The following is a 14,886-nucleotide window of genomic DNA, read 5'->3' as shown; positions in this document are numbered from 1 at the left end:
TTGATATCTGTTATTCCATCTGTAATTACACTGAGAGTTATTTTTACTTGTCTCATTTCAGTTATTACACATTAATCCTTTGAAGTTATCGAGCCATTCATTAATTGATTCCAATTAACCGTGGTTAACTTGAGTGTTACCTTAAGTCCATTTAGCCAACTGAAGCAGTACGGTGTTTGAATATTGTATAATCACAATGAGAAGCGCATTTACAGTAAAACACATGAAGAGCAATCTGCAGTTGATGTATTACCACAAAATATTAACAGTAGCTGTCATCATTAGAAGTGTATTAGAAGAAAATAATATAATAATAAAAAGAGAGACAATAGTATTTTCTCTAATTTAAAAGTATGATCAAGGATCCCTTGAGGCTGAACGGTGAGGTTCCTACGGCCAGGAAGGAATTTTATTTATTGCCACTTGGCTCTAAACAACTCAATATTCAGCTTTTTAATGTCCCTTCGAAACTGAAGGTGACAAGCATTGCACAAGAGACCGCACATATGACTTTTAATCATCAGGTGTTAACATAATCTCACTGCAATGATCGAGCTATGAGACTCGTCAGCCAGCTCAAGTTTTCTTGACCTGGTGTGCAGTCAGACAGACAAGCTATTAAATCCCTATTTGAGCCGCAGAAGCCTGTATTATACAACGAGCAGAAGCCTGTGGCAGTCAGAAGAAGTGAGACTACTCCGGAGTGAATTACTGTAGATACTTTCAAGGATCTAAGCTCCTTTTCTTGGCCCATGGTTGGCACCATCAAGCTACATCTGATCCACAATGAGAGAACTAAGACAAGAACGAAGGAACTGATTCAAGATATGATATGATGGCAGTAAAGAACCTTTAGTCAAGTCTAAAGAAACAGAAAGCAGGTCTGAAAAAAAAACAAAACAAATGGAGTTTGTTTTTGTCGTGCTCAGACTGAAGGCTGAAAACGTGAATTTTGAAATGGTTAAAATGATCATCCCAACTTCTGAAGATGATGGGAATGGAGCTTAGAGCTTCATCACTTCTATGGGGCAACATGGAAAAGGTCGGTGATTTTGGGAGCTCACAAAACCAGCAGACTCACATTTCCTTTCAACATCCCGCCTGTCCTCTCTCCCAAACATCATCTTATCATCCATGAACATCGTCTTCATCATCCAAACTGTCATCAATCAATATCCCAGCGAATGCAGCCAAACAATCTAAACTAATGACCCTCAGGGTGACTTTGCTTCGTAGCTTTCTCTCTATAATGCCTTGTTGACAGGCTTCACGCTTCAATTTCTATCTATAAAGCTTCAGGTAAAAAAAAAGGGGATTTGAAAGTGAGACAAGCTCGACATCTTTGACTCTGGTGTCATGTAACCACACAGATGGACAGATAATATCTGAGGAAATGCCAGATATCTAATATGGGACTGTTTGGTCAACAGTGGGGAGGAAATGAAGCACCTCAACGTCACATGAAACCAGGGACCCAAAGGAGGCTGCGAAGACATGCTGGAAATTGAACCACAGCACTGTACACGCACATGCACACGAAAACTCATGCGCACGAGCACAGTAAAACACACAACATACAGACAAAACAAAAACAAACACACTCGAGCAATTACGTGGACAAATAAACTCTACACTGTAATGAAACATGGAAACTTTACTCCCTTTGATCAAAGTCGAGTGATGTCAAATCGTGAATTACAAACTATTTGAAGATGAAAATCAAATCTAAAAAGACTAAAAACTAAAAAGCACAAATCACATCCTACAAAGAGACTGAAAATAAACAAGCAGCTGTACTGCAAAATATGGACTGCATAACAGGTGCATTCATTTTGGGCTGAAGAATGGTAGTGACTGCTTAAAATATTTCCCTTTAATCCATCTCTCTGCACAAACATCCACTTTTTTTTCTTTTTCTAAATGATACTGTCTTACATGCAGAAATTTACTTGGGATATGTTTCATCAGTTGTTGAAAAATGTCCCCATAATTTATCATCTGTCCAAGTAACAAATGAATATACTTTAAACTGAGACAAGCTGGCAGAACATTAAAGCGGCACTTGAAATACCTTAATGAGTTTTAAAAAAAGCGGGCATGGGTTAGGATTTTTTGCTGTTCATGTCATTTATTTTTGGCTGTGCAAGTGCGCACATATACATTTCATCACTGCAGGCCATTCTGCTCTGATAATCACTGATGAACACTGGATAGTTATAGTTCTTTCCTCTGGGAAAAATGAGATTTAATCAGATTTGCTGATGTGTTTTGCTGTGTAATACTGTCATCATACCAGCATATGTTCTCCCTCTCTTTCACGCACGCACGCACACACAAACACACAAAGGCACGTAAAAGCAGTCCAGTATGAGCAACAGCCAAAACTATCTACTATCCATCCCAAGAAATAGACATTTTCAAAAAAATGCACCAACTTAATTGCTGTGATGCAGTGAAGTAGCTGAAAAGTTAGTGGACTAATCTTTTAGGTGGGTGCTTAGACTGTGGGAATCGCACAGCCAAGAAATAGTCCCAGGCCTGACGTTATTTTTTATACTTTTGCACATAATTAATGTGGATTAGACATGTTTTGTATGAATCATAAAATGTTAACTTGTCGGACTTGATAGGTTCTAGTGGGCTCTTTCAGTCCGGCTCTAGTTTTCACGCCAAGTGATTGCGAAGAGCTCCTCACTTTCTGAAACAAAATGAAACTCATTTCTAAAATGCTGAAGCATTCCTTTAGAAATGTACCAATGGTAAAAGGGCATTTTTCTCACAGAGCACATATGCACATGCAAATACACATACACACATCCTCATCATCATTATCATCATCGTTCTCATTTGGGGTTGGGACAGATTTTCCTCTGTGGGCGAGCTCTGGAAATCACTTCGCCCAGATCACGGCCTAAGCCAGGCTGGAAATAAGGACAGCCATTGTACTGGTTTCAATGTGTAGCTTCACTTTTTATAGAATTTACATAACTAACGCACTTAGCAGCCATTACAATAATGACAACGCAATGTGTGGGAGTTCTGAGAAGCTCACGCTTTGTGACGGCATCTGTCCCATCCAATGAGCTCTGCTACAGAGCGGGGCCGCCCGTTCGTATGTGATCTCTTAGATCTGAAGTATGGAAGCAGACATTTTCCCACAAATATGCAGATTCAAAAACAAACCTTTTTGCTATAATTGAGAACAGATCTCCCTGCCTGAGCACAAAGAGCATTTCTTGACCCTAGGGTCAAGAGGATCTGGGTTTTTTTTTTTTTCCTTTGGGGAGGGGTTGGGTTGTTGTTGTTGTTGTTTGTTTTTGTTTTTGTTTTTTTTCAGTAAACTCAATAAATCTGAATCCTAGAGGTGGTATGCAAGGAGATGTAAACAGTGCACAAAAACTTGGACATCAGTCTGGCAATTGTGACAGCCATTTTTAAAGGAATTTTTTTTTTCTGAATTTTGGTATGGAAATGTCTAAATTATGCACAGAGAGGAAGATATGATAATTGGGTTCAAACCAGCAGTGCTACTGAGCCAGATTCATGCTCAGTTTCATACTGGGCAGAGGTTATGTTTGGTTTTGGTTAGTGAAATAACTTCCCAACTTCTTCTGCCCCTCCTCGGGTGATTAAAAGAGAAAAGAAGACATGAAAATTCAAACTATAACGAGGACTGAAGTAATCCATAAAATTTGAAAATGTAGTTTTGCTTGTGTAATTGAGTTTCGCTTTGGATTTTTGGGACCTTGCACTGTAAAAACCCAGCAGATACAGAGCCCTATACCCTGCCAGTTCAAGTAAAAAGTACATACCACGAGTGAAGTTACAAGGTTGTCAAACACAGGTAATGTCATGGTAGCTTTAATAGAGACTGAGTCACGCCTTCCTTCCTAAATGGCTCCTCTACTGATCTCTGTCTGCATCTCTAGTCTCCTCGTTCCAGTCGCTCCTGGTCATGAATGAACCAAATGGGCTCCAAACATTCCTTCCCTGTTCTCATAGACATACACTGAGACCTGCATTCATCACCTCTGCATGCACCATTACTCCCAGGGATGGGAGGAAAGAAACAACACTTTCATTACCAGGTCTGCTCCACTGAGGTGTGGAATGTCCTGTGGGTTTTCAACAACAGTGACAGAGAAAGCCGTCCTTCATACGGCTATTGTTGTCCTCAACAAGCTCACTTAGTGTAATGGGCAAGGCTGAGCCCGCTCTTCAAAAGGCGAGGGGCACCATGCAAGAATAAGAGCAGTCATGCTTAGCCAGATTAGAGATCTGCGTAAAGAAAGTATAATTCATTGTGGTTTGAAAATAAAGAGCTCAAAGGGGCTTAATTTATAGAGACGCAACCTCCAAAATGGACAGATCATTGGTCATAAAAAAGCCCTCTATCTTTTAAATAAATTAAATACATGTGAGAGGCAATTCGTCACAGACTCGAAGCAACAATTTTAGGGTTTCATCTGATCATCAGAGATTTGTCTGTAGACCAGTGATGGGAAGTTCGGATCTTTTTACTGACTCAGGTCTTTTAGTCTCGTTCGGTAAAATGAATGAATTTTTTCGCCATTCGATCGTTTCGCTCACTGGAACCAGTGTGGTGCTGTAGCCGTCATTTGAGTAGAAACTGAAAAAGCACTGAGGAGCAACGTGGTTTGCTTCACTTGGTATATAATGCACAAGTTTGCTTTTTTTAAACTATTGAGCACCCTTTTGGGTCAAAACCTACTGAAGTTTAAATTAACTGATTACTTCATTTGCCGGTAGGAGAACACTCCGCCTATCATTCTGTGATGGCCATTCACTTTAGCCTGCCTGGTCACCCATAGTGTATCCAAAAGAACGGCAAATTAAACATCCACCCCATAGCTGCATAGCAAACGCTAACTTTCATGCTCACGTCAGATAGCTCACCTCACAAGTAATTGGTCATGTTACTGCTTCTAACCACGCGAATGAAAAACTCACTGAGATGAGTCATACAAAAGATTAGTTCAAAATGAGCGAACCCCTCATAAACAACACATCACGAGTAGACAGTGGTAGCACTATGACAAAGAGAGATTCCTTCAGACTGGGAAAAAAATAAATAAAAAAAAGCCGGACCAAATTGCTGGTTGGATGTTTGGACAGCATCCGAGAGACCTTTGCGATACTGGGATCGGACAAAGTGTGTTCTGGCTATTTTTTTGAGACTCTCTGAAGTGGGCAAGCTGACAAACCAGCCCACTACATTCGGTGTAGCGGTGACATGGCATGCAGCTGGGCAGTATACACCGTTCTCCCCATATGTAGACTAATTCTAAATATCTCATTCGACAACAGCCAGCTTTCCCCCAACTTTGAATGTGGCTGCTCAGCACAAATATAAACAATTTCACTGTGAGGTGTGGTTACAGCAAATGGACTGTGGACTAAATTGACCTTTAAATATTTGACCATCAAAACCTGCCATCATCCCGAAAGCCTAGTTTTCACCAAAATGAGACAGTAGCCAGGAAACTATCCAATGAGGTGGGGCTATGTGTGGATAAATGTGGATTGGCTCACTGAGATTGAAGAGATATCCTGGTTGAGAGAGCATGTGATAGTGAGATTCACCCCTAACCTGTGTACTGTCGATGTGAAATGACGCATGACTCGGAGCCCTTCTCTCACCACAAACTTCTTCAGAGCCACATTTTGGTATTAATACTAGAAGCCACAAGGATTTTCCAGCGAGGAAATCAGAAACACATGCAAATGGAGCATCCATCCGTTCAGGATGTGTGTTGATTTTTCATTGAGGAACAACTTTGGCTGGAGAGCCGCTGAAAATCTGAACCATTTGAAGAAACCAAGCAGGTAGGATGTCGATATGTCACAAAGGCATGGACTTAAATACACAAATATTTTATTTTCCATTTGCCTTCCCCTTTCCTTTACAGCCTGCTCCATGCCAAATGGAAATGGCCAGTGAAAACATTACTGAGACTATTACATAGTCCAGACTGCAAATACTGTTCTGTGGTTGTCGCCCGATTAAACAGTTCTTCCAGTCAAAAGAATGGCGGTTGAAGCAGCAGCATTGTTTCACCAAGAGTGTATCTCACTCATCACACGCTATCTGTACATCTTACAGTTGAGTTGAGCTAAAAAGGATTCAAAGACAATTGCCCTTTTGAACTACAGGGAAATATTCAGAGTGAATAGGAAAAATGTTTACTCAAGTACTAAGTAGGCTGCTTCAAATCAGCAGCATATACTGTAGGTGCCTGTCAGGCTGCCATTGATTAGACTGAAACTGAAGTGTGAAATTATGGAGTGCCATGCCTGTGTTAGCGCAGCGTCAGGGTAGAGTTTGTTTCCATGACACTAGAATTTATTGTTGAAGCTCCTAGAGGCTTTCTGGATTTAATTCAATGAAGGCTATGATGATGAAAGGGTGGAGGTTACAGTCTCCATTGCCCTGTTGACAATCCACATTTCAGCCACCAATATAATGGTTAGAAGTTAGGTGATGAGCTGGCATTTCTTTGAGATTAATAAACCACCTGGTTTAACACTGGAAAGGCCATGAGCTCATTCTGACCTCGCTCACCTATCAAATTGAGCATAATTCTGCTCAAATAAACATCCTATGTCTCCCAGTCAGTGACTTTTACTAGAAATTTGCTATTTATCATATAATGAGTTATGGGGTTCCTGGAGTAAAACAGAGAGGTAAAATGTTTATATTGGCTGATTTTTTTTTTTAATGTATTTTCCCATTTACTGTTCAAATGGATTTATGGTGTTATAGATAAAATAATGCATCATGTGAAAATTTTAAAGAATAAAACGTCATTTGTTGAATTTTATTATTATTTTAAGAAAAAGCTACAAACAAACAATTTTAAAGCCTCTTGTGACGCGAGGTCAAGATGACCTCATGGCCTTTCTCGGAGGTGTTGGATTCTTGGCCTTTCTAGTGTTAAAACAACACATGAAAAGTGCAACATTGTACATTTATTCTATAAGCAACAAAAGGGTCAACCAATGGCCAGAGTACTTATTACTGTTCACTGGTTGTGGTCAATCAGACCTAAATACCAAAATAATTTAAAATAATACCTGGAATAGTTACATCACATCTGGCAAAAAAGACAAGTTTATGGGAAAGATGAAAAAAGAAAATTAACCACGGTGCTTATTTTGTCCTCTTAGCTTAGCCTGATTTCCTCGTGATTGTTAATTCTTATTCATGCTCCCTGTGTCTCTCCAATAAACACCACCATGGGAAATTGATTTAACTGCCAAAAGCAAACAAGTGTAAAAAATTATATAATTTTATATCTGACTGATTCTACATCATGCTGTCTGATCGTCGTCTCCCCTCATTCGTCCTCTACAGCTCTGGAGCTCATCAAAGTGCTGCTGGGTGGACTGGGTTTAGGAGACCTACTTTAAAATAACAACATGTTAAGCTTCTGGGTGTTAGGCTAAATGGTGAAGTGTAATACCCTTAGCTCCCAAGCAGCATTAGCAGAAATTCCTAAATATGTGACATGATTTCATGGTGACTGCTGCCTTTGAGAGATGTTTGTAATGCTGAAAGGGTCACAAGCGGCACAGGCAGACAGGAGGACTTAAGTGTACTGGTTTAAGGAACAATGTTCCCCCTTTTTTCTGGTGATTTCAGAGACTTGAGTCGTTAGGATCCATTTTTCTTTAATAGCAAAGGACATGGTGGAGCACGGCTGAATGTTTGCACAGCTGATTATGACCACACCTTTCTCTATTCGACTGAGCTATGGGAAAAAGAGAAAACGACACGCCTTGTCGTCAGACAATTTTTTTGCAAATCTGAATAATGCATCGGGTCTTTGTCGTTTGTTTTACGCACCCTGTTCACTTGAGATGAAGGAGGAGGAGTGAGGTCTCTTCACCAGAGCAGAAGTTAAGTTAAAAAAGACCTAAAACGTTTGAAGGGTAAATCTACCAGCTTTGTCACCCAGAGATGGACAGTTTCTGCTCAAATTTCCTTTAAACTAGACAAGCAAGTTGTTGGTGACAGAGGAAGAGTGATATGAAACTGCTCTAATGAGACATCTAATGGTTAAAACAAACACAATTCAAGAGGTCTGCCTTTCTGCTGCACGGTCCCTCTCTCCATTTGGATTTTGGATTTCACAGTTGAAATCAATTTAATTTCGAAGGACAGCTTCAACCGGGGGACACGCCACCACAAAAGGGGACTGTCCCTTGATAATAGGGATGTCTCACCCTAATATGCAGGAAGCGGCTTGAGGCCAATCACCATTTTTAGGATAGTCACTGTAGGCTTACGCCTTATTTGTTTTTCACAGCAAATTGAGCAGAACAAACATCAGTTAGCTTATGGTCTTGCTAATTCTAATGTCTGATGCTTTTAATTAAGTCCGTGTCATCGTGTGCATGAATGATTTGAAGGTGCCTCTGAATCAATGGTGTAAATGATAACGTTGCAGTGTAGCATTCGCCTCAATTTCCATAAAAATATCCATCACTTTACGAGTATTTGAAAGACTGTCAAAATAAGTTCCCGATATTGTATTTTTGAATTTGATGTCATTACATTTTAGCGGAAGGTCACACGGACCCATGCGGATAGCAGCAAACACTGTTCAGAGCGTGCACAAGAAAAACATGCAAACCTCAGGCCTGAGTACCAATTAGTGCAATTTCAAACCTACTTGGGAGAAGTTGAGTCCATTGAGTGGATGGCACTGTTCCTCCACCTTCTCTACAGCCCCCGTCCTCTTCCTCATCCTCTCCGCCTCCTGTGCCAGGTACAGGTCCAGCACCGGCACCCCTCGCGTCTTAATATCTGCTTCAGTCAATGAGTTCACCATCAGCATCACCCAAACCGGTCGTTTCCTCTCCCAGTTCCCCGCAATTGCATTAAAGAGGTAGTCAGCATAGAGTCCTTTCCCTCTCTGATCTGGCGTCATCCATGAAGGCATCATGAGTTTTACATACTCTAGGTGTCTTTTAAGTCTCCGATATATGTCTCTGGGCAGGACGTCCTGCAGGTTTTCACCCTGAGGAAGCAGCTGGCAGCTGGTCAGGGCTGAGATGGTGTAAGGGTCTGTCAGGTCTAGCTCAAAGTAAACAATGTTGCTCTCCTGGAAGGCCTGTTTGGAGTTTTCGGGAATGAAATCCCAAACACGGGTGTAGGGAACATGGATTGTACCATAGAAATATGAGGGAGGATCCCGTTTGATGGTCCACAGGAAGGAGTTTAGGTCAGTTTGCTGGGGGACAAGATAAACAAATTTCTATTATTCATCTGTCGATTATTTTCCTGATTAACTGATTAATGGCCTCACATGGCTCAGTTTAGCTTTGTCTTAATGAGCTTCTCTTTTACAGTAACTATGACAAGCAGAAAATCATATGAGAAGCTGGAACCAGTGAATGCTTGCCATATCTATTGATCAGAGTTATTTTCTGACAATAGACCCAGTATTTCAAATATTAAATAATCAGAAACAAATGGAAGGAACGTGAGAACACAGAGAAATGAAGAAACAATGCAGAGAGAGAGACAAATTTCCAGACAAAGGAAAGAATCTTTTGCCAGTTTAAAGGGCTCTCCGTCATTTACTTTTAGTGTAAAATGACACTGGGCCTGTCTGACACCAATCAGCAAACTCACCACTTTGTCTATGGAGGGCTGTTTAATAGACAGACTCTTAACAGACTGATAATGACTTATTAACAGGCCACTTAGGACCCCAGTGCCAAACAAACAATACACGTCAGTGCTGCCCAGAATGTTATTTTGCCCGCCTGGGTCTGTTCCACCAGACTTGAAATGTTCTGTGAGTATTTAAAGAGCATGACTGGCAACTTTTTGAAAAATAATCGAGGAAGGTCAAAAGGTATTAAACAAAAGGTAGGTCGGAATCAAAAGATAAACAGAGTAACTTTTGATCAGATGGCTTTTCCCCTGCTGCCCCTACATGCATGTCGCATGAAGCTGATACTCGAAACTAGTATAGAAAGCGGCATAAGAGCATAGTCAATAATAAATAATAAATCATTTTAACGATGGATAAAATATCTGCTATTTATCAAACAAACTACCATTAATGCATCTGTGCTGATTTTGTATCATTGTTATGGCTAATCATGATCCAGTGCACATTTGATTTACTTCTGTGGTTTGGCTGTCAAGCCCAAAGATGTGTCATCTTCAGCTGTAAAAACTTGAAATGGGAATTTTAAACCAAACACTTAGAAGTTAAAAGTTAATAGAGCTATTGCAAAGATGATTAACTGATTAATCAATAACAAAAATAGCAATTAGTCACAGATCCACAGAAGTCAAGACAAAAAAAAAGCTGTGATTTCCTCTGTGGACATGATTGCTATTATATTTAGCCCACTGCTCTTTGATGTCAAATTGAGGGAAAAGGGTAAATGACAAAAAAAAAAAAAAAAAAAAAAAAAAGGCAGCAAGAAGAGAGTTTGGCCCCCCAGGGCTCCTTTAAAACTTTATGAACTACTACAAATTAGATCATGTGGCTGCTTTGGGTGGCCGGGATAAAAACTTTTACGATGCAAAAGCCCTGCTGTCGTTTTTTTTAAGCAATGCAATCAACTCATTCATTCCCCTGATGTGTCCTGATAAACTTACTTTCTTGTGTAACTCGCAGTTGGCGGAGTCCTTCAGCCTCCACTGGTCTGCTCGGACCAGCAGCAGCAGACAGGACTGAATGAAAGTCACCCAAGTTGCCCGCATCGTAGCTCAGTCCAAAGTGTGCACGGCCGCCTGTGTTTGCTCCACAACGTGTTGCTGCAGCGATCATCCCCCCCCCCCCCCAAACACACACACACACACACACACACACACCTCCTTCCCTCCCTCCCCACCCCCAGGAAAAGCCCTTAAGGACTAAGCCTTATTTCCACGGCCCCTCCGCTTCCATGCGGTCAGGTAAAACGAGCTGACAAGTCTCCGACACGCCGCCGGGCGGGGGTCATGCTGGCCGGCCGGAGCACCGGACTCGGGAGTCGGACGGTACTGCTTCACGCTGCTTGCTCTGCAGAGGGAGGGGGAGGAGGGGGGCCGGTCATCGGGGCTGGCTCGGAGGGGGTCAGATCCGGCTCTCACGGTTCGGCAGCACTGCTCTCTGCGCACCCTCCCCAGAGCTGCTCCCGCAAAGTTCATCCACAAGTTGCGTCCAGCGCGTTTCCCAGACGGAATGAATCAACAGGTCCACACGGCGGCCAGCGCACCTGGAGCCTCTTCGCCCCCCCTCCTCCCAGAAAACACATACAAATCTAAATGCTCATACCTCATGGTGTGAACTGGAGATGAGCTGCACTGTGGATTCAACTAGTGACACTTGGACTTTTAAAGGGCAAAAAGTAGCAGCCGAACTCTCTGGTCTGCTTAACCAGCTCCTCAAGGAATATGCGGCTCTGCAAAGCTCGCTCTCTCCTCGGCGTGTGTGTGTGTTTGTGTGTGTGTGTGTGTGTGTGTGTGTGTGTGTGAGAGAGAGAGAGAGAGAGAGAGAGAGAGAGCATTTCCGTCAAGCAACTCAACTCTACCTACCCTCTAGGTTGCCTCCATAACCCCCCTCTCTCCCTTACACACACACACACACACACACACACACAGCACTGATGTGATTAAACAACGCCCCTTCAGCAACGCTTAGAGTCTCCATTCATGTCAATAAAGTGCCGGCCTGGTAGGTTTACATGAAGAACGCAACATCAGCATCATCACCATCCATGTTATTCTTAGTTTGGCATTACTTCCAGTTTTAAGATATCAGTCCTTAATTATTTATTTTCCTTTCAGCCTGATGAGCTCGCTTGTTGTCGCCCTTTAGGGGGTCTGCGGACAATCAAGGCTGCTTGTGGAGATCCCGCAGATAGATGATCATCCCCCGGGAGTTAATGCCTTACAAACGGGATCTATTAACATGAGAAAAGGCGCAATAACAGCGCTTTACTCTGCAGATGAGTACAGACATGGAAGCCACAGATCTCCACCTCCACAAGGTCCCTCACTGTCGAACAAATTATTAATTTATCTCCGTACATTTAAAATATCTCTGTAGGCTTATGGAATGTCATGCAAGCCAATCACATTGCAGTCCATTTCGTCCACGCTGTCAAAAATGCTGTTCAAATGAACATTTCCGACATCATCTTCCAGCAAAAGATTGAATCAAAAACCACTGTGCAACAAATACAAGGCTCGGTCCGAGGTCCAAAATGTGTCAGTGTGACTATTTCTCCGTATGTGCGACTACAAGTGACAGGAACAAATTGTTCAGTTTAGGCTGGACCCCAGTTTATGACTGTGGAGGCCCTGCTGCAGACAGCCTGCTGCAAACCTCAGTTTTCATGTGGTGGTCACACTGAGGCGGACGGAGTTTAATGGGTGGATTTGGTGTGAGCTGTGTTGTTGACTCCAGAACAGCAGCACCCTGGGGTGATTTATGCGGCCTGGTTCTATAGGCTTTGCACGTTGATGCCGTCAGACGTCTGAGTAAATAGAGGAAAAAAAAAAAAAAAAAAGGTTTGTTGACACGAAGGACGACCCCTGGGTTCTCATTTTCGTCGGTTTGTTGTTTGCAGAGAAATACAAGTGATTGCTAAAAGGGACGAGGAGGGCGGGGCTGCCCGAGTTTCGCCTTTCGAGATGATCTCTTAGCAGGAGAAAGCCGAAATGTTTCTCTGCAGGAAGTGGAGGGCAAGGAGGAATAAAATACTCTATTACTAATACTAATTTATGGTTGTGAATCTGATTTGAAATTGCACATTGTAAAAACTGAGGTATCTGGATATTGGTTTGTTTGTCAAAGCTCCCCCTAGTGGACGAAACGGGTTATTTTCCAGCTCTGTTACTCACTCATTCATTCACTCACTCATCCTCATCCGCTTTATCCGTATCCGGGTCGCGGGGCTGCTGGAGCCAATCCCAGCTCACGTTGGGTGACGGGGGTGGGGGGGGGTGCACCCTGGCCGGCTGTCCATCGCAGGGCCAGCAGAGACAAACAACCACTTACCATCAATTTAAAGTCTCCAGTTAACCTACACATGCATGTCTTTTGACAGTGGGAGGAAACCCAAACTCTGCAAACTCCGCACAGAAAGGACCCAGGCCGGGAACCGAACCCGTGACCTTCTTATTGTGCTGCCCCTCCAGCTCTGTTATTCTCTATGAATCACTCTTATCTGTTGGAGGCTGTAATTACTCTGCTTTGGCAACTTGGCACCTGGTTCAGTCATGCAGGTCAGAGTCAATTTTCAATTTGAAAGGAGCGAAAGAGTAGTCAGAGAGAGAATAGAGAGGAGGGAAGGCGCAAAGACAAATCATTGCACAGACACAATGTTAGATGGTGTATAGTTAAAGCTGAGCGATGTCTCTTCCAAAGACTTCAGCTGTGGGTGATCCATCTCGCTTTGTTTTCCTTCCTGCCCAATCAGTGCCAGAAAAATAATTTTCTAAAATGCTTGTTTCATTCACATCCAACTTCTTGACTGCTTGTGTGCTTAAAAAAAGAAAAAAAAAAAAAAAAAAAAAAAAACACCTGCCCAGCAGGAGCTCAGGCCCACAGCATATGGTGATTGGCTGTTAATGTTGTGAGAGCCCAGAGAGAAAAGCTGAATAAAGCAGCTGAGACTCTTCACTGCATGTTTAAAAGGTATGTAGCATATCAGTCTGTGACAGCTAAGGACTTTCTTCACACCTCTTCAAAAATGAAATATTAGAAACCTTTAAAGTTCACTCGCAGATAATACGTTATCTGGAATAAAGCATGATACTTCAAATGTGCAGCCCACCCCCTATTTAAATACATTCACAAGGAGATTCAGATTTGTAATGGCTAGTTCAGGAGAAATGTCAAATTTCCTGGATAATGTGTGGACATGAGGCCTGTGTCTGGGGAATTAAGAGAATATTAATCATCGATATGCACTTCTGTTTAATCTGACGTCTCCAAGCTGCTGATATGTTGTCGTGGAAATGGAACCAAACACTACAATGGTAATCACCCCTCCGTTTGTGTGTGTGTTTGTGCATGCACGCTTTTTTGCGCAAATGCCTCCCTACAAATCATGTTTCTCAACCTTTTCAGACATTAAAGAGGACACAGCTGCGGGCGTTCTTTTTACCTCTGCGCAGGGAACAAACAACAATGAGCATTACAACACATGCACACACGCACTTGTTCTCACACCTGTTCCTTATTTCCATTATCCCCTCACTCAGCCCCCCAGAGACTGTTTTATATAAATACTGATCAGACATACATACATCATCATCATCATCATCTCTCACTCGGTGTACATGTTACATATGTCAGTGGTAAAACCTGGTACCCGCTGCTTTCTGCATCACAGCTAAGTGCTCACAGCAAATCGGACCAAGCCTCTCACTAAAAGCACAGCTGTAGGGTCAATATGAAGTCTGGGGGTCAAAACTTGATAGTCAGGTATCCACTAATCAGCACATCAGCCTATCATGTATCAGATCAAAATATCTCCCTAACCTAAAACCAGATGACACAGCAGCATATGTAGTTGATCAGAAAAGGTCAACTTGGAGTCTCATCATATGGCTCATGGACATACTGTAACTATACAAAGATTTTGCCAGGCAATTAGAAGCGACACAGCCCTAGGTTTAAGCTTTTATAAATTGTGAGGCTAAATACAATATGAACTTCAAATTATACTAAATGAGGGTTAACTTAAGGTTTGAGTTTAAATAAGAGGTATGATACTATATTGTGCAAAACATAGGCGTTCTTTAACAACAATCCTGTTAGGAAGTTCACTCATTTCCCTCCATGTTTCATTGTTTCTTCCCTTACGTCCTTAGTCTGTATTTGCGTGATCCATAACCAGTATAAA

The 14,886-nt window shown here is 42.1% G+C and overlaps 1 protein-coding gene across 1 annotated transcript in view; it reads right to left on the bottom strand.

Moving 5' to 3' along the window:
* trabd2a (TraB domain containing 2A) overlaps positions 1-10,803 on the bottom strand; it is a 51,709-nt gene extending 40,906 nt beyond the window's left edge. The window contains exons 1-2 of the mRNA XM_029516034.1: positions 10,646-10,803; positions 8,697-9,257 (exon numbers count right to left, since the gene is read on the bottom strand). Of these exons, the coding sequence (XP_029371894.1) occupies positions 8,697-9,257; positions 10,646-10,750 (666 nt within the window). The 5' untranslated portion in view covers positions 10,751-10,803. The remainder of the gene's footprint in view (positions 1-8,696; positions 9,258-10,645) is intronic.
* Positions 10,804-14,886: the final 4,083 nt, after the last annotated feature.

The sequence above is a fragment of the Echeneis naucrates genome, chromosome 12 (assembly GCF_900963305.1).
Source record: "Echeneis naucrates chromosome 12, fEcheNa1.1, whole genome shotgun sequence".
Classification (NCBI taxonomy): Eukaryota; Metazoa; Chordata; class Actinopteri; order Carangiformes; family Echeneidae; genus Echeneis; species Echeneis naucrates.
This window is presented reverse-complemented; position numbering and strand designations above follow the sequence as displayed.